Below are 26,201 nucleotides of genomic sequence, written 5' to 3' on the forward strand. Positions count from 1 at the left end.
TTGTTTTTAAGCTACTAGATCATTTTATTGCTTCAAAATATGCGAGTTATCACTCCATAAAGTATATCGACTTTACATAGAAGAGTAAGAGAAATTCGCCTGCTTAACTCTTTATGAATCTAATGAGCTCATTCCGTCGTGAAATTCCATTTCTTACAGCCAAAAGGGTGTACATGTTATAAATACATTAGTCAAGTTCCCAGGCTTTTTCTCTCATTTCGTCGTCCGCGCAGAGTTTAAGGATGAGTGGACAGGAAATCTTTTTTCCGCTACATGACAGCCCACGGTCAGTAAATGCCAGAGTGAGGAATTTCAAGAATTGAACTGGTCTGAATAATTCAATTTGAGAGATCTATACAAAATCGAAGGCTAAAGAAACTTCTTGGAAAACGTCTGTGGATCAACGGCCGCCTGAAAATGTCCTGTTTGCTTTGACCTCGTCTCTCCTGAGTGATTGAAGTATAATTTCTCCTTGCAATATCGCCACATTGCCTGGGAAACAAGTGATGAGAATAAAGAAATACATACATCAATCACAAAAACTTTAATTGATCCGACAGCAAATTCTCAGAATTAACTGTATGAGAAATGTATGAGTGATACTATCACTCATACATTTCTCATAAAGTTAATTCTGAGAATTTGCTGTCGGATCAATTAAAGTTTTTGTGATTGATGTATTGATGTAAGGAGAATATAAATTGGGATCGTGGGAACGAACTGGTCTCTAAGGGGCCCCTTGTAAAAGCGTAAGCAATAAATAGGTTTGAATTGAAACATAAACGTTAACAATTCATCTCTTCCTCCTCAGAAACTTTTTTTTGACCGCTAAATCGGAATAAATGAAAAACCCTATTTTGGATTAAACATAATCCATGTAATACTTCGCCCGGCTCAGATGATACACATAAAAATAAACCTGTAATTTTGTTTCGTTGAAAGATGGCTTGGCGATTTCTGACCAAAATCACTGTAAAACGGCGGGACAGATACATCACTATTACGTTATTTTGACATTCCTCGCACGTTGCTGTCAAACGTCATATTTATTCCATCAAAAATAACATCTTGCGCAATTATCTTCTTCTATGCCGAAAGTGGTGATTAAAAAACAGAAACGTTTTCATGCCTAACTAGTTTGAATATTAAAGGTCCGACGCGAATCTTTTTATTAACCGAAAACTTCCTTTAAAGTTACAAGTAACTAATAAAAACACAAGAAGGACAGAAGTGGAACTGATTCATTCTTTAATTCCATACGCCTCAGGCTTGAAATGAAAACTTGTTCACTAGCGTGTATACAAATTCGCCTTTTTCAATAAAGTATTGATTGATAAAAGGCAATAATGTTTTTGCATATCAAGAGCCGCGAAAAAAATTGCGAGTGAGAAAAATTTATGAAGGGGAAATTATAGAGAAAAACAAAATAATTCATGCGATTCTCTGCGTGAAAAACCCAAACTTGTATCATGTTGCGAGAAATTCAAATTGTCTCAACCACATCGGCACGTAGAGCGTTTTACTAATAACATTTGCAAAGCTAAGTGCTCCTAAATTTAAATGAAGAAAAAGGAAAAGGAAAAGGAAACAACGTTAAAGCTTCTTGTAATTTTCATGTTACCTGGATGGTTTCTTTACTAATGAGCAAGGCTATTAAATTCAAAATAGGGCAATAGAATTGTCGAGTATCTCCATTATAATTGTTATTATTATTGCATTAAACTAGCGCAGCTCTCTACCTCTTCCAAAAGCCTCGGTAAAATTATAAAATTTCAATATCTCTTAAATATAAAACTGTGGTTAACGAGTTAAGCTATTTTCAAATAAATCGCTTTATAACTAAATCGCCGAATTAAAACCAACTCGAAACAGGTTGGATTCCATGGCAACTCATATCACCGTCACAAATGCGGGCCATGCTGAATTAATTTGTGCCAAGAGTGTTTTTGAACCTCGCGCTGCTTGGCGCACACACCTCCAACGGTGACAAGCGTCCAGCAAGTTATTGGCAGAAGACTTCGCTTTTATATTTCACATCGGAGACTTAGTTCAAGCTTAGATGTGCTCAGAGGGGCAAAACTGATGACAGCACGTTCAACGGAATGGGCGTGGTTTGGGGTGGTTGACACAAGTTGGTATCCACCAGGCGCTTTAGTTACCCTCTCCACACATTCGTAATTGCTTCAAATTAGTTCTTAAGGATGGCCAATCACAGGACACTTAGTGCAACAATGTGCAAGGCTTTCGGGTACAAACATTAGACTTAAAAAAAACGAAGATCGCTAGCAAAATTACGCGCCAAACGAACCTATTCAAAGTGATTTTTGCGGCTGACAGATATGATGAGTGAAGCGACGCGATGAAAACGCAAAATCTTCGAACGATACTGTTAACGATATGCTGCGTATCTTATCTCTTGGTCGGCGCGGCAATCTTCAGCGCCTTAGAATACGAAGAAGACCAAGAGATGCGAAAAAATATGACAATTCTTCACAAAACACTGACAAAGAAGTACAACATCAGCGACGAAGACATCGGGAAATGGCTCCAATATCTCGATAGCAAAGCAAACATAGACGCGGATCTTTACCAATGGAGTTTCGCCGGCTCGGTTTATTTCGCCACCACCGTAATAACAACTATAGGTAAGGGTTAACGAGCGCCGGACGCGAAAAAATTAGCTTGATTTAATGCAATACGCAAGAGCTTTGCAGCAATTAATACTGCGGTATGAAAGAAAGTACCTTAGGACGCGCTCGAGTAGAGAGAAGGCCGGCACTTACACTAAAACCCGTTATCGTCTTTTATCAAAGCGAGCGGGTAGTATCTTAGAAGCATTAAGTCGTGCTAAATGTCTAGCAAAGACGAAAAGATAGTCCTAACCACGCACACTAGACTTAAAAGGGACGCGATCAATTGTAACAACCTCGAGCGACACTTATGTATATCGGAACATGCTTCCTCTGGCAATTTCCGCGCAATAATGTTTAACTGCGATAAAAGTTACCGGGGAATTTCCTCTTTGCGATAATAAACAAATCCTCGTGAGGTTTAATCAGCGCTTGTCGAAAGCGGTTTAACTCGGGAACAGACAGCCCTCTACACCTACACACAGCATTGTTGTACAAAAAAACACAAAGTTGTACAATGTAAATACACACTGATATGAAGGTTAAGCTTTCCTCTTTGTTCCACAGGTTATGGACACACGGTGCCAAAGACGAACCGGGGAAAAGTATTTTGTATGATTTATGCGGCAGTAGGAATTCCTCTTGCGCTAACGATGTTTCAGTCAATTGGCGAGCGTTTGAACACGTTTTTAGCGCATATGTTTCGACGAGTGAAGAAAAAGCTGGGAATGAAGAACACCGAAGTTTCAAATACAGCGAATATGGTGGTTTTATTCGGTTTATTCGCAATGATGGTCACTGTATGCCTTGGAGCATTTATCTTCCGTTACTACGAGAAATGGACATATTTTAAATCTCTTTACTATTGTTTTATAACTGTTACAACAATAGGATTCGGCGACTACGTTGCCTTACAAGACAGCCGAGAGACGCGCTTTGATCATACATACGTGGGTATCTCTCTTCTTTTTATTTTCTTTGGACTGACAATTGTAGGCTCCGTAATGAATCAGTTGGCATTGAGGCTGTTAACGGCAAGTCAAACCAAAGAAACGACAGACCAACTTTTGGTGGAGGGACCGTGTTTATGCGAAAAATGCAGTCGCCGGGAATCTATCGACATTTTTAATCTCTATCCGAGCGACTTATCGACCACACTTCTAAAAAATTACGAGGAAGAGATTGCATTTACAACGTACAAAGGCCTTCATAGGAAGCGCGCCTCAATTTAACTAAAGTCTTCGAGTGATTCATTCCACACAAGCGGTAACTTTAAATTAAGCCGCTCGTTTTATTAATCAAACTGGTAAGAAAAACTTTCACGAAATAGAATATTTTTCGACTATGTAAATTATAGAACTCATTTCTTAGTTTGGTCTACGAACACCGCTTGTTTTTTTAGTTATCAGTAGCGTCGCGAGCGAGCCAAAATAGGTATGGGAGTTACTTTATTGATAAGCTCGCTCGTTCGGCGTCGGAAAGCCATGTTAGAGCCGTTTGCAAGATAAACGAGGATGGACGCCAAAACATTGAAAATTTTAATTGGCTGTGTATTTTGTTGTTTGAAATGCGTTTTTCACAAAATAGCTTTCTCTTAGCCTAAAACGCTGGCTAATAATTTCAAAGGCTATGGCTTGCAAAGATAAGGTTCTGAACAATTTTACAAAGTAAAATTCAATCAAACAAAATGATTCTGGTCGGTGATAGCAAAATCTACCACCTGTTACCGCGCCATGAAAGTTTAATTAATCATATCATTTGTATGCAGACAGATTTATCATATGCCAAAAGAAAAAATTTGTGTACAAGAACTCTAACAAAAACTTCACGGTAAAAATAACGGCTTTTTATGTTACCTCCGATCAGCCTAGATCGCGATTAGGGGAGTTAAAGGGGTTTTAAGTACAAGTCAAAATTTGTCGAATAACGCCCGATGGTAACAAAATCGAGAGTTCTTGATGTGAATATTTTATGACCGGGATTTTTCGCATGAATCACTTCTCCGACGAACAGAAAGGGAATTTTGTATCATTTTGTATAAGAAATGAAGTATTTGCTGTTCCAATTTCACTACCAAAAACGTGGACCACTCAACGTGATTCTACATTTGCTAGTGTATATAAAATTACCCTCCAATCGATGTTTGTAAAATATATTTTTTATAGTACACCAGAAAAATGCTAGAGTGTTTTCACACTGTAATCGAGATGCAAATATTTCGTCTACGGATGCGTTTCTTAAATACGAATCTTCTAAAATAAATTGCACACATGTATTTAAAGCGAGCTTTAGAGCGGAAAAAAGTGAAATTAAAACTTTCTACGAAACAAAGGGTATTGTAGATTTTGTCTTAAATTTTTTTCGCTTTTTTGTTTTTTGTTATGATCCATCGGAGGTGTAGAAAGCATAAATAGGCAGAGTTCCCGCTATGCCATTGAAATCATACGTGGCTAAATCAGCCTGTTTTGAAATTTAACATCCTCTTTAATTTATTTGAAACTCCCAAATCCAAACGAGACATACGAAACGGTTACCACTTGTTTTAAACAACGGCAAATTTCGAATTCGTCGCGCACAGAACGCTAACATACGGGAAAATTATGAATACACAGAATTCCGTCAACAAAAACCCAATAGGACGCTGAAAGCATTTTCTAAAAATATTTAGTACGACATGAAAAAAAGACAGGTTTTTTTTTACCTTCAAATTACAAGTAGTGTTTTCTTTTTACTTGTGAGAACGTCAGAGATTTGTAAATAAGAAAGATGTACGTGAATATCGGCGTTTCAAACTCGAGAATTTTTTTGTCCATTGTAAACAGCTTTTCAAGACGGTCTACCGCCCTGATGAAAAACGTTAATTACACGCGTTTCTAAGCGTTCACCATGTCGCTGTGGCAACTGACATAAAATGTGTTGCACAAGAGAAAGGAGAAAAAAAATAACTAATTCTCACAGAGACGAAACAATACGCTATGGTTTTTCCTGTTTAGATCTTCGAAAATTTAAAGATCGCTTCGTTAAGAAATACGCTCAAAAGTTTGATTTTAAGTGTAAAGCTAATACGTTTCAAAATTTTATACGAATTCAATTCTAGAGATGCGAACATAAACATTTTTCAATGTTTGGCCTTAGCAAAGAAACAAATGCAATCAATAGGTGTATATTTTCATCGGAAAATACGTTTAGAAAAAGGAGACATGTTTTCGTAAAATATAGTCAAATGAAACGTTGTTCAAATTGTATTTACTACGAATTTTACTGCTTCATGCTGACCGACAACTCTTAACTTTCCATCTAAACGTCTTCCCATTTTGTCGATGTCTCAGAGCGCTTTATTCTGAGCAATGTTATTTGCTATTTTGCAACATCAATTATTCATCGTCCCATTTGGAAGAACCCATGTTTTTACGTAAGAGACAAACAAAGTACATTTGAGAGACTACTTTCATTTGTAAATTTCACATGTAACGCTCGCTCGTGTTCGTGAACTTTTGTTTTGCACGCAAAACTGAGGGAATTCTTTAAAGTAACGCGTTTTGTAAAGCGAATTTCAAATACTGTGTACTATAACGAGAAAGGGTCGCATGAGGATAATAAACACAACTAAAATTATCTTGATTCTGGGTTTGCCAAAATTTTAATGCACCAAAAAAAAAAAAAAAACGACATAAAACCTCATGACATGCATCGTGGCTTTTTCATGAAAATTAGTACAAAAAGAAACAAAAAACAAACAAACAAAAGAGAAAGAAAACACCACTTTGACGTTGAGAATCTATTTTTTCACCGAGTTACAACGCCTCGAAATTGAATGCCAAACAGTAGATACAATTCCCGCTCCGCAGGTTTTCAAACCCTGCTCAATACAACTTCTATCTCTATTAATTACTGCTCAACCCTGTATTTACACAACTTTTCATTCCGGCTCATTAGCCAAGACCCGTTGGCATTTCTTGGATTACAGAAAAATGTCGAATGCCGCCGGATTGAGAAATTAGTTATTCATATTGCTAGGTTGCTGTCTGAAGAGATAAGACAACTCCATTCGCTTGGCCATTTTTTGAAGCTCCCACAGCGAATAAAATTCAGCATCATCATAAAATTTTCACCATAGGAAACTCGAGAAGAAAGGAAATAAATGCGTCAGCAATATATTTTTTTGTTTTTTAAAGACAATTATCATAGTGTTGCAACTTCGGCTTTTGTTCCGTTCCTTTAAGTGAAGATGCAGCTTCACACGCGTGCATAAGTATTAGATAATTTCAGCTCTGTCTCGCAAGGGGGCAAAACAATTTCTTGTCAACTATTCTGACAAGTGGTTTGGCGAGCAGCCCTGCTGGAGGGTTGAAGATTTTGATAAATTACGTTCACAAAAGTTTGGTACATGCAATTAAACAAAATGTAAATGTACTTTGTGTCATAGGCGTGACAGCTGTAAAGTTTGACCAACGTGCACGACATGTTTTAATGGGTTCCTTTGAAAGAAAGAAAATAAAAAAATAAATTCGCGCAGGAAGAGTGCAAAAAAATATCAGAACTAAAAGAAGTTTGACGAGAAAATTAACAAAGATGTTTATCTTCCGTGCCTTCGGTTTAGGTAATCAATTCGAAAGTGTCTTAATAGAGTTCTTATTGCGCCAAACGAAAAAACAGCTGGTGCTTTCAAAAAAAAAAAATTGACAATAACAAAAAAAAAAAAGAAGAAGAAGAAGAAAGGAAATCTTCTATATCTTTGAAGAACAAAGTGCTGGTAACCGTCTCGCACGAGCCTGGTTTTCTATAAATGCACGTTATTTGCACGCAACTGTTGGGATAACATTAATATTAACTTAAAAAAGTCCCTGGAAAAATCACATTCGCCTGTTTAACCTTCGTTAAGGTATATTACAGACGAAAGAAATGAACCGTCACAAGCTTTGCTCTCTTGCTTTAAATAAACCTTTATAAAGGTGACTCAGTTTTGGAGACTTTGTTGAAACCTGTCGTTTAGGTAGAAAGAACTTAAAAATATTGCGCGCATATCTGATGAAGGCGTCGAATAAAATCTAAAGACTAGTGAAGACATACATAACAAGTTATGGTTTTCTCCGTTTTCGATGTCCTTTAGTAATTAAAACCCTTTTAGTGGCCATATTGGAGAATAATTCATCCACTAGCGACCGTCAGAACCTACAGAACCCCTTTCAGTTCTTAATAAGAAAAACCATTTAAAAATAGCAAGAAAAAAAAACCATCAAGTTCCATAAAAACCAGACAGGAGAGGTCACGCGATAAGAAAAACATCGCTTTACTTCTTATTCTCAATTAATTGCACAAAATTTTGAAAATGGATTTTTAAAAACATTCAGACGGTCTGGCGTTTTGATCAGCTCTCTTAATCAAAAGGAATTTTGGGGTACCAAACAGTAAAGAGAAGTCGATCCAAAAGGTTTACAACTCCGACCCGTAAGCAAAGTTTTTGACACAGGAATCATTGTTTAACTTCCTAATTCCCACGAGTGACAACATCCTTACAACATCAGTACAATATCAAACAGACAAGGGATGGGAATATAGAAAAATATCAATTAGGGGATTATTGGTTGATCCAATACCAAATTCTTCAAACTAACTTCAAAGAATTTTAAGGGAGAGAGTGAGGAGAATTACTGATGAGATCTTGAGAAACAGTTAAGAGAATTACTGATGAGATCTTGGGAGTGAAAGGGAGAAGTAAACGACTTAAGCGGTTAAACTGGCGGCCTGCTCTGGAAATTAAGTTTGTTTTTGGGACTGACTTAGCTCAATTAATCGATTTTCTTAGGCAATTGAAAAAGTGATTCCTCAATACGCCGAAAGCGTCAAAGATTAGCTGATTACAACCTATTAGTCTAAGATGTTTCATTTTTTGTGTTGCGCGTTATTATAGATAATAGAAGTTCGTCTTGTATCAAGATTCAATTTATTGAAAACAGTATCTTGTCACGAACGTGAAACAGAGGGAGTGTATAAAAGCCCTGGAGCTATAAAACAATTGTAAACATTCGACCTGACCCGAAATACATTTTAAGTTTAAAGCACTTTAAAAAGCAGAAACTAACTAATGAGTCGTTTTGTCTATGGTTTCTTGGACTGAATCGTAGATAAGAGATTATAATCTATTGAAATTTTTGGGAGAATTGAGAAAGAAACATAAAAAGATAGCAACAAGATGATCTTCAGTTTTTATCCAAATTTTTATTTTCGTGGACAGTTTCTTCAAGTTGCTGTCGCAATATAGTAGACATCACCCGACAGGTCTGACAAATGCATGCAATTTAAAATCATCAATAGTTTTTCATACGCTTTTAGATGAAAAACGCCTGCTAAAAAGTTGAGAAACCACAACGTGGAAGGTAATAAATTAAGCTGAGTTCCTGATAATAAACGGAAGTAAAGGCGTCATATTAACAAGAACTCCCACCAAACTAATTTGGTCCGGAGAATTCTAGGAAAAACGAAAAACAAACAAGAAGATGGCTGTCTACACGACAGACAGATTTGACCACAGAAACAGGTTTCACGAACACCTGTGACATTAAGGGCTTAAAACTATCCTATTATGAATACCACGAAAACAACAAGATAAGGTTTTTGTATCAATGAAAAGATTCCCCGCCAGAGCTTGCTAGACAATTTCCCTGTATTCTCTCGATACAAACACTTCACCACAGATGATTAGGGCTGATTTTTTATTAATATTTTTTGTCATTTTGTCGGGCAATTAAGAGATGGCGGCTACATTTTAGTGTTTCCCTAGTCGTAATACACTTAACAATTGTGTTTTTATTTCCATACAATTTTGAAGCGCACAGATCTTATCGACCCAGGCCGGGGCTTCGATATCACAAACACTGGCGAGCGACGTTGAACAAAGCATTACAAATCAGGAACGATTAACACAATTTGTAACGATGATAAAAATCAAGGTGGAGAACAATAAAAATTGTTTTTATTCATGTTTCTTAATTCCTTAATCAAAACAAAAAGAGTTCTTCGGTCTGGCAAGCAGGGCAAATATTTTATTCTTTTCTTTCGAGAACAAACATCAAACAACACTGCATCGAAAGTTCTAATTAAATCAACGACTCCCATTAACAGAAAAGAGAGGAAAAATAATACGTACCACAATAGAACGTAAATTTTTAAATAAAAGGTGCCGGCCTCTTTTTGCAGTTTTGGTTTACCCTAGCATATTTTTTTCACTAATAAAGCCTGGTTCATATTGGTAGCATCTGGCAGGAATCTATCAGACATCATCTTAATTTTCCATCATCATTTTCATGACTTTATTGCGCATTATAAAATACACATTTCATGAGCTTATATTACATAGAGTCAGTTAATAAATTGGTCTGGGTAATATCACACGGTACACATGTTCCTTCAAAGAGCAGATGGCAGAGCAAAAACTGCTAACAACAGCGTCAAAGTATCTATGCGCTTCATAACCCCAAGACAACTTCACGTCAGTAACGAAGTAGGAGAAATACGTTTTAAAATCAGAAAAAAAGATACGCTCACCGAAAAAAGAAGTAAACATAAAGTATTCATAATAAAAGTATAAGAAATTCAAGCCAACAGTATCAAATCAAACTTGTTGGAATATAATTCCCCTCGAAAATCAGTCACAGTTTCTTTGAAAGGAGTCCTTACAAGCAATTGTTTTCGTTTAAAAGTTTTTTTTCGTTACAAACCTGGCAAGTTAGTTATAGGCGAGCGGTCTGTCAAGGAAAAATACTACATTTTTTTTTCATCCTAAATCATGTAGAAAACTTGGCGAAAAGGTTGAAGAAAATTTGGGAGTAATAAATATGGTAGGTACCATAAAATCTGATGTTTCAATCTGTTTCATTTGCAATAACGCATTTCTAGCGTTGATAAAAAGTATATCAAACAGCTCCTTTTAAAGAAGACCTGAGACTACGAGTCCTTTTTAATTCTGAGTCTAACATGAGTCGAACAAAACCCAGAGGTGGTGACAAGAGAACAAGAGAATTCTGTCGTAATATTGATGCAAAAACAAGAACGTTGTCGTTGATATCTTACAGTGAGTGAAAATGGGCCTTTCTCCCTTTAATAAGAGTTACTAGTATACAACAGTCTGTTGTAAGGTCGGTCTTTCCGCGAGTTACACACGCGTGTATTTACAAACACGCGCGTGCGGTGCGTCGTTCTTGAAGAGATCTCTCCCTAAATAGCAGTCTACGCGAGCGATGAACTGTTCAATCCATCCAGGACTTCGCACCACATCATCTTACCTATCTACACTTCATTACCGTTATTCCTTCTCAATGGATTTCAGCGATTTAGCCACAATGACCAGAATATCTTTGGTTCGGAGCCTCCAGTTTGGAATAGCTTTGGAAACCGCGCACCAGTTCTCCCCATGATGAGGCTCGGCCAGCACGCACCGTTGCATAACACTCTCTTGTTGAGCCTGGACGAGGAAAAGAAATTAATCAACAACAAGATTAAGATTTGGGAAACAAAGAAGTCTGATAGTTTCCGCGAATAATTCCAAATTTATAACAAATACGTTCGAGGCTTGTTTAGTGTTACTAAACAAAAGTTCTGCTTCCCTACTTTGTACAAACGAAATTTCAGAATTCAAAAATAGTGTAACCAATGTTTGAATTTTGAGAGGAATTTTGCCACACAGGATGTAGCAATTTCTAAAAACAATGGTTGTAGTAAATTGAACTGGAATAATCTTTGTCTGTTTATTTTGATTGTACGTTGAATAACTGATTTATTTGATGACGTACATTTCATGTGAGCATGAAATATTCAATATTTCCGGACCGCAACATTTCATGCCTCTAACTTCAATTTGAAAAATATTCAACAATTTTTTACTGGAATTAATTCCTTAGCCGTAGGAAATGGAGAAATTCGTCAAATCAAGTCCAAGTTTATAAGAAGCCCATAAATTAAACGCTTCTCAGCAAAAAAACATATTCCTAATAATGTTGACGAAAGATCATTAACTCTGTATTTTCAAAAGAAAACAAAATACTGAGTTCTCGAGTATTTACAGAGCAGATAGTCACCGCTGCGATCAAAGACACAATGCAGCTATCAGTAATTATATAAAACTGAAGCAAAAATATCCCTCAGCTAATATCAGTGATCGCAAATATCTTAAAAGTATTAACACGACCTTAAACAGTTTAATGCCTAAGAAGTAATATACGATTAATCGCTTGAGCATGTCACTGTATTGAACTCTGAGGAAGCTTTTCTTATCTTGCACCAGTGTTAGTTTTAATTCTAACACAGAGGACCAGCTTGAATCTTGCAGTAATGTAAGAAAATAAAAATCTATTTTTTTAAGTCAAAGTATTAACTCAGAGCTGTTGACAGTGTTTGAAATGCGAGCGACCCACAGTCTAGATCAGATAAGGACTCCAAGTTAGGGAAATCAGCATGAATAATATTGATGTCAGAACAAATGACGACATTTCAGCACGTGGGCGTTTCATGTAGGCGTGATGCGTGGGAGTAACAAGCCATAGCGGCGTGCTAACCACTGAAAATAAACAAATCGCGTGGGTGTAATTCGTGGGCGTCGCGCGCGGTTTAAAACTACCACCGCTTAAGTTATCGTGCCTATACCTGCTGTGAAGAAACAAAAACTGCGGTTTAAATTGCACGAGCTGGGTAAACATTATTCCCCGTGACTACCTCCTGTAGCGATTACGCTGACAATGGAAACAATACGATATTAAAGTCAGCCATCTATCTTTCCAGAAACCGCCCACATATTCATAACATAACTCAACAACTCTGAAAGCTTTCCGTTGAAAACGCCATTTTCAACAGTGCGCAGCGTGAAAAACTGTCGGATCTAGTTACGATTCGAGTTGAATATAGTGCATATCTCTTTAAAGCCACAATTATTTTGTGATTTTCTCCCCAAAGACCAAAACGTGATTGATAAAACACAAACATTTTGGCCGCAACTGTTTAATGTTGGCAGGGAACTGAAAAAAAATTTAAAAACAGAAAAATAATATATAAGAACGTACAACGAAGTCATTGTCTTTCACATTTACCGATATAAAGGGACTTATTATCAATTCTGTCTGGAAACTCGAAGCCTTACTTTGTTTTACTCATTAAGAGGAAGTTTACTTAAACAGTCGCTAATTAATAAAAAATTAAGCCCACTAATTCTTGGATCAACTACAAAATTCCCTTCCACATGAATGCATGTATGTCAACGAAAATTGCTTTGGCTTTCACATTTGGGTCAGCTTCCAATATAAATCTCAGGCCATCTACAAAAACCATTCCTTTACCGTTTACAGTCTGAACAAGAAGCGCCACCTGAAGTTTTCATGACAAGAATTTAAATCCCTTCTTGTGTAGAACGGAAGTCGATATGAATTATGGATGCACCCGTTTTTGGAGAGTGATGTGTGCTGTGTGTGCTGTGTGTGCCAAAATGGTGGGTGTTCCGTTCAAATTAAAAGTTTTTCGTGCAAGTTTTGTTTTCCTTCACGAGGACTTTAAAAGAGAAAATAATGATATTAATAACACTTATAGTGGTTTATCAACAGTGTATCCATTGTGCCCGGTTTTTTGCCTGTTGACTAAAACTAGCTGATACCAATGACAAACAGAAATTACACAGATAATAGAAAAGTAGTAACTACAAACGAGACTACAAATGAAAATATAATGGAGTTGAAACTTTAACAGGGATGTATCTCCGATGTTAAAGAAACATAAACGAATAAAAAGCATTGATTTTATCAATTAAACATTTACGTAATTGACAGCTAAAATCAAAATAAAACAGACCTCTGTTCCATGTTGCAATTCAAATCTGTAAAAACAAGCCCACGAGTCGCCGAGATCTGGGTTGAGTTTGACAGCTCTATGAAAAATATCACAAGAATACTTTGATTAAAAAAAAAAACAAACAAACAAACAAATAAAAGTACAAACATAGAAACTAAGGTATATATTTACAAGCTCGGACTGGGGAAAAGTACTGACTCTGCTCACCACTGAGTCTCTGTGGCTCAGTGGTAGAACATCGGAGAGCAAAGTCCGAAGGTGCAGAGTTCCATTCCTTATGGGGACTTGGAGTTTTATGTTCGTTGTCGCCCAATCAATCAATCAATGACTTTATTTAGTGATGCAGGTCACAAAAGTGGCAGCTATGAGGCTGATGTGGACCTACAATTAACTAATAAAACGTGAAATAATAAACAAAATAATTTGTAAAATCACCCGAAGGTATTTGAATTCAGTACAAGTCAATAAAATGAGGTTCATTGACAAATAAAAGTTACAAACTAATCTAGAAATTTACGTACAGTATAACAATACTTAAAAATATACAAAATCTCGGTCTTTCATAGCTATCACGGGTGCTTCGAATGAGAAGCTATTTATGTTTTGTGAGAGCCCACGTAAAATGTTTTTAAACACGTCAAGACGAAAATTTCCTCCTTTAGATCGATTTTCAACTTCGGTTGCCGCTTCGGAGAGATATGACCAAGGACACTTCGACTTGCAAATTCTTACCTGTTGAACCACTCTCTTGCTTTATTAATTTTTCTTTCGCTCCAAAACAACCTACGAAGTATCAAGCACATTCAAGACACAGCAGAGGATATTAGGGTTGTCGATAAGTTGGAAAGTAAAGGGCAAACAAGAAATAGTAAGCGTCCAGATCATTAAAGGCGCCATGTTGTTTCGTCAGATTACACGTAAGACTAAGAACTGTTCAGTTAAAATGTCCCTGACGTCCCGTGAAGTTGACACGAACCTTTGAGCAGATTACATCTAAACTACGCATACAATTCCGCTCAAAACTAGGGAATGGCTGCGGTACAAATTTCTACAACGGTATATAAATAATTGTGCGATTATCCATCTGTTGTGGTAAAATGAGCGGAAAGAAGCCGTCTGAAGATGGAAGACAAGCCAGTGGTTTTGCCCAGATACTAAAACAAGACGGTGTTAGAAGTATTTTTATACCTAGCCACGGCAAGCAGCACATGTGAATCATGTTCACATCTCTTGAGAGCATCAACACTTTTAGTCTTCCTCTGTGGCTTGTTCTCCATGAAAATTGCTTCCGCCCAGAGAATGCCTGAAGCGGGACATTCTTGCATGGCTGAAAGAGAGGTTATGGAGGGTTTTGTGATCAGCTTAGATCGAGGGGGAGGTGGAGCACACACGCTCCCAAACATTTCTCTCTCTATTCTTTTTAGGGAAGTCGAATGTAAGAACATCGAAACATAGCATAGAGCGTAATATCTACAATAACACCGCCGAAAAAAAAAGGGAAAAAAACCGAGAACTCGAAAATCATATGATAGAAATACTGATTTTGAAGTTGACCTACAGACGTGCTAATATTTCAGTATTTGATGAAATAAGGCAATCTTATTAATTTTATAAAAATAGAACGTTAATGTCACTTATTAATGTCACTTCAACAACAATACCTTTGGCCATTAAGGTTTTTGCAAATTCTCTTCGTTCTCCTCTCGTTTCGATTCGAACTGCTTCGAGCCTGGAAGAAACGACAGAAAAAATGAGAATTCCACAGCGCTCCTTCAATTCGAACGACATAATTTGATTCGTAATTCTCCTTACGAGAAGATCTTTAAAGCCACCACTGCTTCAAAAGAGTAATTTTCAAACCGTCCAAATCCTCTCTTTCGAAACAAGGATAAACTCGAATGGGTAACTGAGAGCTGTACAGATTTCAGTATTAAGTATTATTTGAACTAAATGACCTGTAGAAACTTTCCTTTGATTTATGAAGACACAATGTTTAAACACACACACAAAACGAGTGTAGTCAGTTAGAGAGCTCCTAAGATAAACTGCAGTACCGTTGTTTTCATCGTTGATTTTTGCCGGCTAACCTAACCAATCACCTACACCAACTATAACCTCTTTTTCCTACACCCGTGGCTTCATTTGGAAGCCAGATATACCCTATTCACTGACTCGAAAACTCTCACACCAAAAATGATGAAGAGGGAACACAGTCATACCATAATTCTGCACACTTTGGATTTTTCTGTCGCGCCTGTTCCAACACTGATCTTGCTTTAGTGGCGTGCCCTAGGATATAATACATTGCACTCCATTTCAGTAAATACAGTTTAAGAAAATCTATATCACAGTTCCTTTATGTCATTCATATTTTAGCACCCAAATTACGATCCCTACATACCTGCATTTTCTTCAAGCCTAGCCAACAATAGCCAGATTGGGACGGAGTGAGGACACTTCTTGGTCTGCGAAGATCCAAAAACATTTATTTAACCCTTTGACCCGTGAGTGACAAGCATCTAATTTCTCCCAACAGAATAACCCCTGCATCACACAATAAGGTCATAAGAAAAAAGGAAATGATCACCAACTAAATATTCTCTTGATTGATAAACAAATTCTCCTTGTCAGCACCTTGAGAAATGTATAGAGAACAGTATGGAGAATACCCATACCGATGTTAGGGTGTCAAGGGTTAATTACGTATCCTTCAATGATCTTTTCCTTTAAAATAGAAGGACAGAGAACATGACGTGAGCGATAAACTAAAGACATACCCCCAGTTTGTATGATTCTCTCGCATTATCCAACTGATCCAACTCTTCATATATTTGTCCTTTCATCATCCACAACTTTATTTATAAAGAGGAAAAACAACAACAACGACGACGACGACAATTAACTAGGACTTTCATCAATAACACGACAACAGGGCTGTGGCGAATGTCGAGGGTAATGCTGAATTGGATAGCTCAATATGCCTAGTGATTGGTTACAAAAAAAAAAAAAAGCGCGCGGCACACTCAACCAATCATGAAACGCTACAAGACAAACCCATTGCTGTTTGTTTGTTTGTCCTTTTGTTTCCGTGACATTTTCGTGGGTTTAAACTTCACACACATTAAAATACAACGACTATATTTCACGGGTTTCAATAACTCTTTCCATCAGCGGTTGCCGATGGTGTAACGTGCGGCTGTGACCCTTTTGTCCAGAGGATCTGGGTGCAGGCTAAACAGACGGAGTTAAGAGGTCTTATAGGAGGTATGCAGTAGACCGACGGCAACCGGCTTTCATTCAAACCTCAGCAACTGCCAACCAAAATCTTACAGAAACCACTACAAAATTAAAACTAAAAACTTCATTTCTGATGAACAGTAACAGTCTCTAAAATTTTTGGCTATAGGTCCAATAGAATAAGCAAATTAACCTTGACAGTGGCTCCTACCTTTGCAAAATCTGGATACTTTTGAACAGCCTCGCCTAAGAGTTTTTCCGCCTAATAAATAAAATGAAGGAAAAAGTGATGACAGTAAATAAAATAATTGAAAAGCTGAGATCAATTCCGCATGACTGAAGAATTTGATTTGTTTACCTCAGAAAGACTCCTCAGCACCCATTCCAGCTTGATGGATTTCATCATGACCTGCAAAAAAAAAAAAAAAAACAAGGAGAAAAATCTCCATCTATTACAATGTCAAAAAAATTGTCCATTGTTAATATATTTTAATTGAAACTTGGATCTATCCTTAAAAGTCGCTCTTCTAAAATTCCTTCTTTTCTCCGAACAGGAAGCTTTCATCTTTGCTGGGTAGTCTCAGAACGGTTGTCACTTCGGAACTTTTACTGGCCTATCTCAAAGGCCGTTTACAGGGTAGAAAACGAATTTTTTGAAGCTCAGTTGGAAGAGCATCCAGACGCCAAATCATTAAGCGGGAGCTCATATTTTTACCATGTCAAATCCTCTTGAAAACTTGTTGCCTTCCCCTCTTTATCTTACGATCGATTTCAAAATGTACCATCTCTACACAGGACTCTAGCGTTTTAAAACACATTTTCCGGCGCACCAAGTACATAGTCTCTGTCTTACTTGTGTTTAATTTTCTTTTGTAAACTTACCCTTGGTGTACAAGCGTTAAGTCTTGCTCGCTGAAGAAGTTTCCTGCAAAAGCGAATAAGAAAGCAAGTTTTCGACCAAATAGCAGGCTGATTAATATCTTTTAACATCTTTCTCTACTATCTGACAAAATAAAGCTCATTTCGAGGGAGTTTCGTGATACCTACATAAAGTAGTAACGATAGCCAAGCAACAAGAAAGAAAAACACCACAGGAGCCAATGAAAAAGCAGAAAACACGTGTCTAAATTTTGATTCGTTTCAGCTCTGGATCTGATTGGTTGAAAGGATGGTGCGAGATTTTTAGACCAATCACATAGGCAAGTAAAGGAAAATGTAAGCATTCCCGAAATATTTTCGACACTCGATTGAAAATTGCTCCTAAATAGCGAATCTACGGCTGACCTGGCTCTCTGATCTTCATTATTTTCACTCTCCAGTTTGACGGCCGCCAACCAAATCTCCTCGCTATTCGGATTGGCTTGGAAAGCCAACGCCAAGATTGAACGAGCTTGATTGATCTCACCCTAGGAAATAATGTAAAATCGAAAGAACTGTTAATAATAGTATGCGGGGTGTGTGAGTGGTGAAGCTGCAGGGTACGGTATCTAGGTATCATCAAACATTTATCCTACATCCTAGCCTACGAGAAGACGCGCGAGGGGCGAGACACGCGCACTCTTTACGGTCGCAATCCTTGCGCTATCCTCGCACGCTCACTTTGCGCGTTCAACTTGCGTGCTCTTCTCGCTTCGTTCCGGGTTCGTGAAAACTTGATTTAACAAAACAAATCTATTTAAAAAAGGAACACATTAAGCTTCTTCCAGATAAATGGCCTTTTAAAAATCGAGCTCAACTTACAGCCATCCACTTGGACTTAGCGCCCATGAGCCACAGTATCTCTGCTTTGGGGCAATGCTTGACAGCATTCTGTAACAAAGCCTCTAAAGATTCCCTGCATAAGAACATTTAATTGATTTAAAAGGGAGGGAAAATATTAAAGAATGTTTTACAGACGACAAGCAGTAACTGAGTCGAGAGATACTATGACATTAACTAGACTTGCAAGGAATAACGCAGACAATTTTATTCAATATCGTTATCATTACTGTTATGATAATCATTATTACTATACTATTAATTATTATAATTATTGTAATTATTATAATTATTATAATTATTATTATTATTATTATTACTATCATCATCATTTTGCTCTGTTCACAAATGTACAATCTGAATCAAGACCTCTCCCAATTAAAGAAGTTTTCAAGACGAAACCTCGTACGTAACTAAAACGAGACCCTCGTGACTAACATGGAGCACGAGTCTAATGCTGGTTGCATTCTTCTTTACTCTCCACTTTTCGGTATGGAGAGCTGTAAGGAGAATCATCGACCTGGGGCCTGAGTCTCCGTAGATTCACGGGCTCAAAGAAACACAATTTTAAAACAGGGTCATCCTTCTTTCTCGTTTCCTGATAATCTTGTTATTCCTCTTTCAAAGCTGTCAATAACTCAATCTCGAATCAGTGAAACACGGCAAACAAAAGTCAGCTGTCGGGCCTGTAAAGTTACAGGGTCTTTTGAGAAACGTGTCTTTGACCACAGGTTACGAATCACTTACCTCGTCCCATGATTCTTTTCGAAGTGTGCAGCTCTTAGCCAAACGCTCTTTTTACTGGGGAACACGGACAGAGCATGCGCATAGATGGCTCTTGCACATTCAAATGCATTATTGGCGACACACTGCGAAAAAATAAATAAAAGACAGCTCTCAAAATTAGCAAATGATAGAGAAAAAGTTCTTCAGCAGATTGGTGAAAAATATCAACGCCAGCTACTAAACAGGTTTGCATAGCTGCGCGAGTTTATCGTGGTTTCAGTAGAGTGGAGTGACTTGTGGTACTGCCTAGAACGACTGTTAGTCCGTGAAAGTACATCCCCAGTTTCGCGGACATTCAATCTCCTAACTGAGTGGAAAAATTAATTGACGACGGCCAGATTTAAACCTGCTTACCACTAGGGTAGCACGTCTCCAACGAAAGAAATGTGCGGATAATTATGTGATATAAAATGCGCTGATTTGATTTTGTACTTACACTATTTGCGTCTTCCATCCAAGTGTGCTTTCTGTCTTCCTCTTCAACACCAATACCTATAACAGTATCTCTGAAAACAAAATTCATGGATTTAGGGCGACATTAAACGGTTATGTTTTGTAGTTGCACTCTTCTCAATGAAGAATATATTTCGTTTTCCCACACATGTGGTAGTTTGCTTGTTTTTTACTTTAATTTCTCCTTAGCTCCTTCCGATATTTTCCTTCGTTCCTATTAGCCTATTTGGTTAGTTTGGTGTTAACTTTTCAACACTCGATCGCGAACCGCTTCAACTCCTCAAAAGTTATTACTTACATAATGGCTCGACATGTGACCACGCTGCCTGCTTTCTCACTTTCCTCCGCATCTTTTATCCACAAATCCCTGTTAATTTCCACGCCATTAGCTTTCAATGACGTTACAGCTGAAGAGAAACAAAGAATGCGCATGTGAAACTGAACAGCTCACAGAGGATTGACAACGTAACGAGGTAAGGCGAAGTCTTACGCACAAGCCAGGAGGCTCTAACCACTGAAGCATATTTCGGTTTTCGTGGCATGAAGTAACTAAGAGTGCTGCCTCTCCTCAACGCAGCGGTCAAATAAACATCAAGCCTGCGCAAGGGGATTAATTTCGGCCAGCCACGCGTCCAGTTCGCGCGCAAAATTTCAATGGAAAACATAGCAAACAACTCCGACCCGGAAAAGAGAGCTATCCCGAGACAGTTCTTCTGTATTCATTTCTTGGATTAATTACCAATTGGAAAATACGTATTTATAGGTCGGTTTGTACCTCTGTCAATGATTTTCTCCACCATAGGAAGATTGCTGTTAGCTTCTTCCAGTTTGGCTGCAGTTATCCAAATCTGCCTGTCAGTTGGGATATTCTCACGAGCTTTGTTCAAAACCTACATAAACATATATAACACAAGGCGTAAGAAATACAATGCTCAGCTTTACAGCTGCATTAAAATAAATTAAATTTTCTTTATACACTGAGTGTTGCCTACCTTCCTTGCATTTTCATAAGTCTCCAGTCGCGCAAGCGCGAGCCAAAGCTATGAAGAAAACAGACACAAATGAGTTGTTTCCAGTTTTCACGTGAAATTATGATCAGAGAGACGGACGGGGTCAGCAAACCTGCAAATAACTTTTGACAGTTCACATTTACTGGGACAGGGACTAGATTAGACGAGATAAGTAACCAATCCCATCTCTCAACCAATCAGAAGCAAATCTAAAACCAAATGCCGCTTGGCCACCCGCGTTTTCCCGCGCTTTAAGTCGGTTACTCATAGTTACTTTCAGTTCTCGTTGACTCCGTGAGATGCTTTCCTTTGTTCTCTCGGGTGACCGGAATAGGAAATTAATTGATAACGCCTTGAGCAATAACTTAGACCCTTACCTCAACACTTGTGGGACAGCATTCTACTGCTCTGCTTAACATAATCTGCGCATCCTCAGGTCCTTCTAACTCAACAGCAGCTTTCCAAATCCTAACCGAGTTTGGAATCTGCTCCAAAGCTACAAGAAACACCGACAAAAAACAAATAGACCGTGGTTATTCATTGTGAAAATTCAAAAAATGTTTGTCTCACGACTAACTCACTCCTGATGTAAAGGGCGGTTTTTGTCTTACATTAATTTATTTTGTTGTTGGTGTTGTTGTTTTTGTTGTTGTTGTTTTTTTTTTAAGACAAACGCGCGTGATGTGTCTCGAAAGTAATTACTTGTATCAAATACGTCAAAGGGAATTTACCTGCAGATGGGATCATTTCCTTCTCTTACCTTTTCTGTACACTCTCTTCATTGCTTTAGTCTCATCTTCGAGAGCAGCAGCCTTGATCCACAATCGGACAGATTGAGGAAGCTGACCAACTGCTTGAGCGCAAACGGATTTGGCTGTCTCGGGGGGCTACGAAGAGGAGATTAGGAGATTATTCGATTCAAGCGCATCTACATCTCCTGTCTGACACTAGTGCTTTAATAATATGCAATAATATATTTAAGCAACTTACATTTTTCATCGGGTCAAGATGGCCTAAAATTGTCAAAACATCTTCCTTCCTTTTTTTTTTCAATCTTGATTCAATTTGATTATCACTGATCCTCTTATAACAAATGAAGCTCGAATGCTAACATCTACACCATTTTTCTTTCGGACTATCACACCAATCAAAACATATATATCGTGGTTTAAAAAGGGATTGTTCCCCTCTGCTGTTCGACAAGAAGCTGCACAAGTGTTAAAATGTTTTGCAACACGGTAAGTTGGAATGAGATCAAGAATAGATTCTTCAAGACCAAGATAGGGTTTCAAAAAGGCTAGCATGTAGTAACAAATAATCAAGACAAGAACTTCCCAAACTTTTCTACCTTGGCCTCCTAAACACTCGCTGCAGAACGTTGCAAAACAAAAGCCCTTTACCAACTACGTTATTTGGCCGCAAGTCTATGCTCTAATGCCATCCGTCGTTGTTCAGGATTTCTTTCAAATGTGCACTTTCAGTGATTCTCGCGAGAAAATATCCTTATCTCACAAAACACAAGACCATACTACGATAATGTACTTTTGGTAGGGTCGGGAGGTCCTTCGTTCAACTTTTTCCTAATCTTTCAAAGATTAGAAACTTGAAACTTGGAAAGAGAAACAAACCTGCAGACGAATAGCCTCAAGCCACACATCTTCGTTCTTTGAGCAAACTTCTGACCCTTTCATGATTGTGTTTCGTGCAGCTTGCATGCGGCCTGTCACTTCCTCCAATCGGGCAGCAGCTATCCAACCTAAGGAAAGTGTGCAGTTACAGTACCACTCTAGTGTACCTGCGCATGACACGCACGTCAAGCACGTGGTATTCTCAAGCGTTACACAGGTGCGGCACGCACGCTCCGCGGGATTACACGCAAACGCATGCTTGTAGTGCAAATAATTTGTCATAAATTTCGCAACAAGCACGAACGTGCGATCTTCTGGGTTCTTGCCGATTCAAGTTTAAAATGAGATTGGCCTGCAGCATCTGTGCTATGAGAACAAATGAATCTTAAAGATAAGTCTTGACTTTAAGGTTGCACGAAAAGAAATCAATATCAAGAAATACACTGCAATTCGAAACATGATGAATTTTTTTATAGAACAAAAAAAAGAATAATACAGTCAGAGGCAAAAATCTAGTAAGGGGAATAAATGTTTGCCCAAAATGGCATGTGAAAAATGTTGAACATCTTTCTTCATTTTTAAAAACATGTTACAAACCTGGTCCATGTTGTGGGTTGGTGGTGATCACAGACTTCAGCAAAAGTCTCGCTTTCTTGATGTCACTGTAAAAGCACAACAACCCCAAATCAAAGAAGTATTCATGGAATCTGTATGCTTAATACTGCCCTCATTCTTTTGCATACTGAACAGCATCAGATGACCAACCAAAAACATGACTATTACTCACCCAATATCTCCGCCAGAGGAAGGAGTTAAACTCTGAAGATCAGTTAGGTAACCTTTGGGATCCACTACTGTTTGCCCACTCACTGAATCAGATGCCTGCAAAGTAAATACACTGTAACTTGACTGTTTCTCAGGCCCAACATGTCAAGTTCACACCCTGCCTTATGTAGACATAAACTTAAGTGTATAAGGATCCCCTGAATAAATGCCACATATAAGTTTTTGAATGTGTTAAACCTTTAACTCCCAGAAGTGACGAACAAGCAACTTCTCCCAATAATATCCATACATTATCCAAAAAATAGGTAATGAGAATACTCAAATGTATCAGGTAGAAGTTGTCATCTTGATCTAACACCAAATTACCGTCACTAATTTATAAGGAAATGTGTAGCAGCTAGAGGGGAGAATTAACAATCAGATCTTGGGAGTTAAATAGTTGATATCTAATCAAAGAGGCATACAAATACCTTACAAACAGTTACAAACCTGATCTAGCTTAACACCAACAAGTGATTTTCTAGCTTCTCCAATTTTGATCAAGTCAAGATCTGCTGATGGTGTTGAAAAACCTGTTGTCATTCCTCCAGGTGTGATACCTCCAGGGAAAGGTGTCTGGAAACCACCAAATTTCTTGAAAAAAAAAAAAAGGAGAAATTATGGTGCACTCAGGATGATGATTTGTTGTGACAAGAAAGAGAATTGTGAGTCGACACTAATTCCATTTGTACCAAATAATCTTTTAAAAGCAAAAATCATGGAATCAGATTCATCAGTTGAATACACTCATGGAAAGCTGGCATATATTTGCATATAAAAGTTTTTACTCCAATAACATAAAATAAATATGCTGCTGCAGCAAAAACAATTTGATTTGGCTTTACACTCTCCACTACCTGTTGCCGTGAGTCAAGAGTTGTTATTTTCTCGCCACTTATCAGTGCACTGTGCAGGACACTGTCAGGAACTGGAGTAAATCTACAGGAGAATTGTCCAAAAAAAACCATGTAAAAAGAATGAAAAGAGCACTGTAATCATTAACAAACAGTTATACAGAGTTTTCTATGGTGAATTCTGTAATAATCAACTCACTTTTCTGTCCTTGGATTTCTCTGCTTCTTGTTTCTGTAGTCACCAACTTCTGGAATACTCAACCAGTCATCTTCAGATACCTCACCCAGTTTCCGCTGAAAACAAAGATCCAAGCATTTATCCAATTTCTGACTGGTTGCTTTGAATACCCTCAGCAATTCTATTATTAATATGTACCATGCCATCATACTCAAAAAATTACACCAAAAACTAATACCTTGAGATCAGAAAACTGCTGCTGAATCTTGGGCCTTTCCTGACGATATTGCTCAATCTCTTCCTTAAAACGTTTCTCTCTAAAATGAAAATGAAGCCAAAAAAATTCACACTTAACTACCTATATTCAGAGGATCCAGTAAGAACACCCACACAATATATAAGCTGTACAAAGTAATTATTCTCCGTGTGGAATATCATACCTTCTCTCTTTTCTTCTATCATCCATTCTTCTATCAATGGAATCATAAATGGCATCTGCTTCTTCATCATCTTTTTCATAAGGACAGCTTGAGAACAAGCTTCCACCATATCCTGCAAACTTTTATCCCAGTTATCGCAATCAACATTTTTGTGACAACATTTTATTTTAAATCTGATTTTTTTAGACTCATTGCAAAGGCTGATGAGGTTTTACGATCAGATAAAAAGTTAACCAGGGCCAGGTTGTTCAAAGCTGGGTTAAGATAACCCAGGGTTAGTGTGAAATCTGATTTCAGATCCAACAGCTTTAAAAGAAAATTCAGTTGAATTTCTTTTTGTCTAGAATATGGCTCTTTGATGCTCTTAACCCTTTAACTCCCAGATCAAATTTGTCATTCTCCTAAATGTCAGCCATAAAATTCTTATAATGTAAGGTCAAAGAATTTAATATCAGATCAACTAATTATCCCCAAATTGATATTTTTCTTCATTCTCATCACTTGTCTGGTTGATACTGTAATGATATTGTAAGGAGAAACTCTGTCTTGGTCACTCATGGGAGTTATAGGGTTAAAAGAACACAGAAAATTATCCCAAAAAGGCTTTTGAATAAAGGAATAAAGAAACCTAGATTAAAATTTAACCTTGGGTTGGTGCTTATCGGCCTTCAAACAACTGGCCCAGACCCACAACTCATCTAGTTATTATTTCCACCTGTTCTTTCCAAACAACACCACATAGTGACCCCTTGTCCACTATACCCCACTGACATTACAAAATTATACATATCCCTGTTGATGTACCTCATCATAATTTGTGTCATTTAAATCCTCCTCTTCATCTTCCTCTTGAGGCTTCTTTTCATTTGCAAAGCCTGGTTTTCCATGCCTCTCATCACTGTTGATTCAAATGAGAGTATTAATCTATAACATATAATGAGAGGCAAACACATGACACGCAGGGTTGAGGAAGAACTCCCCCATCCAGGTTGATAATATTTCAGCTGTCCCTTTAACTCCCAGAAGTGATTAAAACGTAATTTCTCCCTATAATATCCTTACATTATCCGGCAAAAAAGTAATGAGAATACCCAAATTTATCATATACAAAATTACTTTTTATTGTCGTTCATGCAATCATCATGTTGATCATATTATCATGTTCATATTATAAGCACCTGAATAAGTTTGGCAAGATTCTCACCTTATATCCGTAGCATCCCTAGCAGGACCGATATCTGACCGGGTCGTAAAGCCAGTAGCACTGCGAAATTCAAGCACATTGTTGCTTAGAGCGGTTACAAAATTACTTCACTAGCATGAAATGCGTGACATCTTTTGATTCCTTTAGTACACGAATTCAGAAATTATTTTCAAATACGAACCCTCTTCCAAGACCGGGTACGTAGCCAAGAGGAGCAGGTACTCCAATAAAAGACTTCTTTTTCTTATTCAGTAACGACATCTCCACAAAAGTTATTCAACTTTCACCGTAAGTTGGAAAAAACCTTGGAGAAATTCTAAGATGGCGGTGCGGCCTCGTTATCGTGTGGACTTCGAAAAGCAACTGCT

The 26,201-nt window shown here is 37.7% G+C and overlaps 2 protein-coding genes across 5 annotated transcripts; one reads left to right on the forward strand and one right to left on the reverse strand.

Annotated features, from left to right (window-relative positions):
* LOC113666817 (pre-mRNA-processing factor 6) lies at positions 1–26,201 on the reverse strand. 4 transcript variants are annotated; one of them, XM_089211030.1, is made up of 32 exons: positions 26,015–26,201; positions 25,834–25,893; positions 25,434–25,527; positions 24,630–24,748; positions 24,428–24,506; positions 24,211–24,305; positions 24,015–24,096; positions 23,608–23,751; positions 23,120–23,214; positions 22,930–22,994; positions 22,333–22,460; positions 21,465–21,591; positions 21,082–21,200; positions 20,687–20,734; positions 20,470–20,584; positions 19,993–20,101; positions 19,678–19,747; positions 19,203–19,324; positions 18,438–18,531; positions 17,982–18,103; positions 17,580–17,622; positions 17,056–17,106; positions 16,909–16,959; positions 16,238–16,312; positions 15,862–15,925; positions 15,680–15,749; positions 15,122–15,189; positions 14,649–14,787; positions 14,193–14,243; positions 13,461–13,536; positions 10,931–11,091; positions 1–492 (listed from the first exon to the last, which is right to left on the reverse strand). In XM_089211030.1, the coding sequence occupies exons 1-31, from the start codon at positions 26,092–26,094 to the stop codon at positions 10,933–10,935; spliced, it is 2,814 nt and encodes a 937-aa protein (XP_089067156.1). In that variant the 5' UTR covers positions 26,095–26,201; the 3' UTR covers positions 1–492; positions 10,931–10,932. The 4 variants fall into 4 exon arrangements, with proteins under 4 accessions (XP_089067156.1, XP_089067144.1, XP_089067147.1 ...); XM_089211018.1 differs by having other exon boundaries at positions 25,434–25,530; positions 26,015–26,180; XM_089211021.1 differs by lacking the exon at positions 1–492 and having other exon boundaries at positions 9,913–11,091.
* Positions 1,945–4,961, forward strand: LOC113666812 (potassium channel subfamily K member 9). The gene is made up of 2 exons (XM_089211245.1): positions 1,945–2,645; positions 3,198–4,961. Exons 1-2 carry the CDS (start codon positions 2,360–2,362, stop codon positions 3,860–3,862), a joined length of 951 nt encoding a protein of 316 aa, XP_089067371.1. The 5' UTR covers positions 1,945–2,359; the 3' UTR covers positions 3,863–4,961.

Source organism: Pocillopora damicornis, chromosome 1, assembly GCF_964200805.1.
Source record: "Pocillopora damicornis chromosome 1, jaPocDami1.2, whole genome shotgun sequence".
In the NCBI taxonomy this organism is placed as follows: Eukaryota; Metazoa; Cnidaria; class Anthozoa; order Scleractinia; family Pocilloporidae; genus Pocillopora; species Pocillopora damicornis.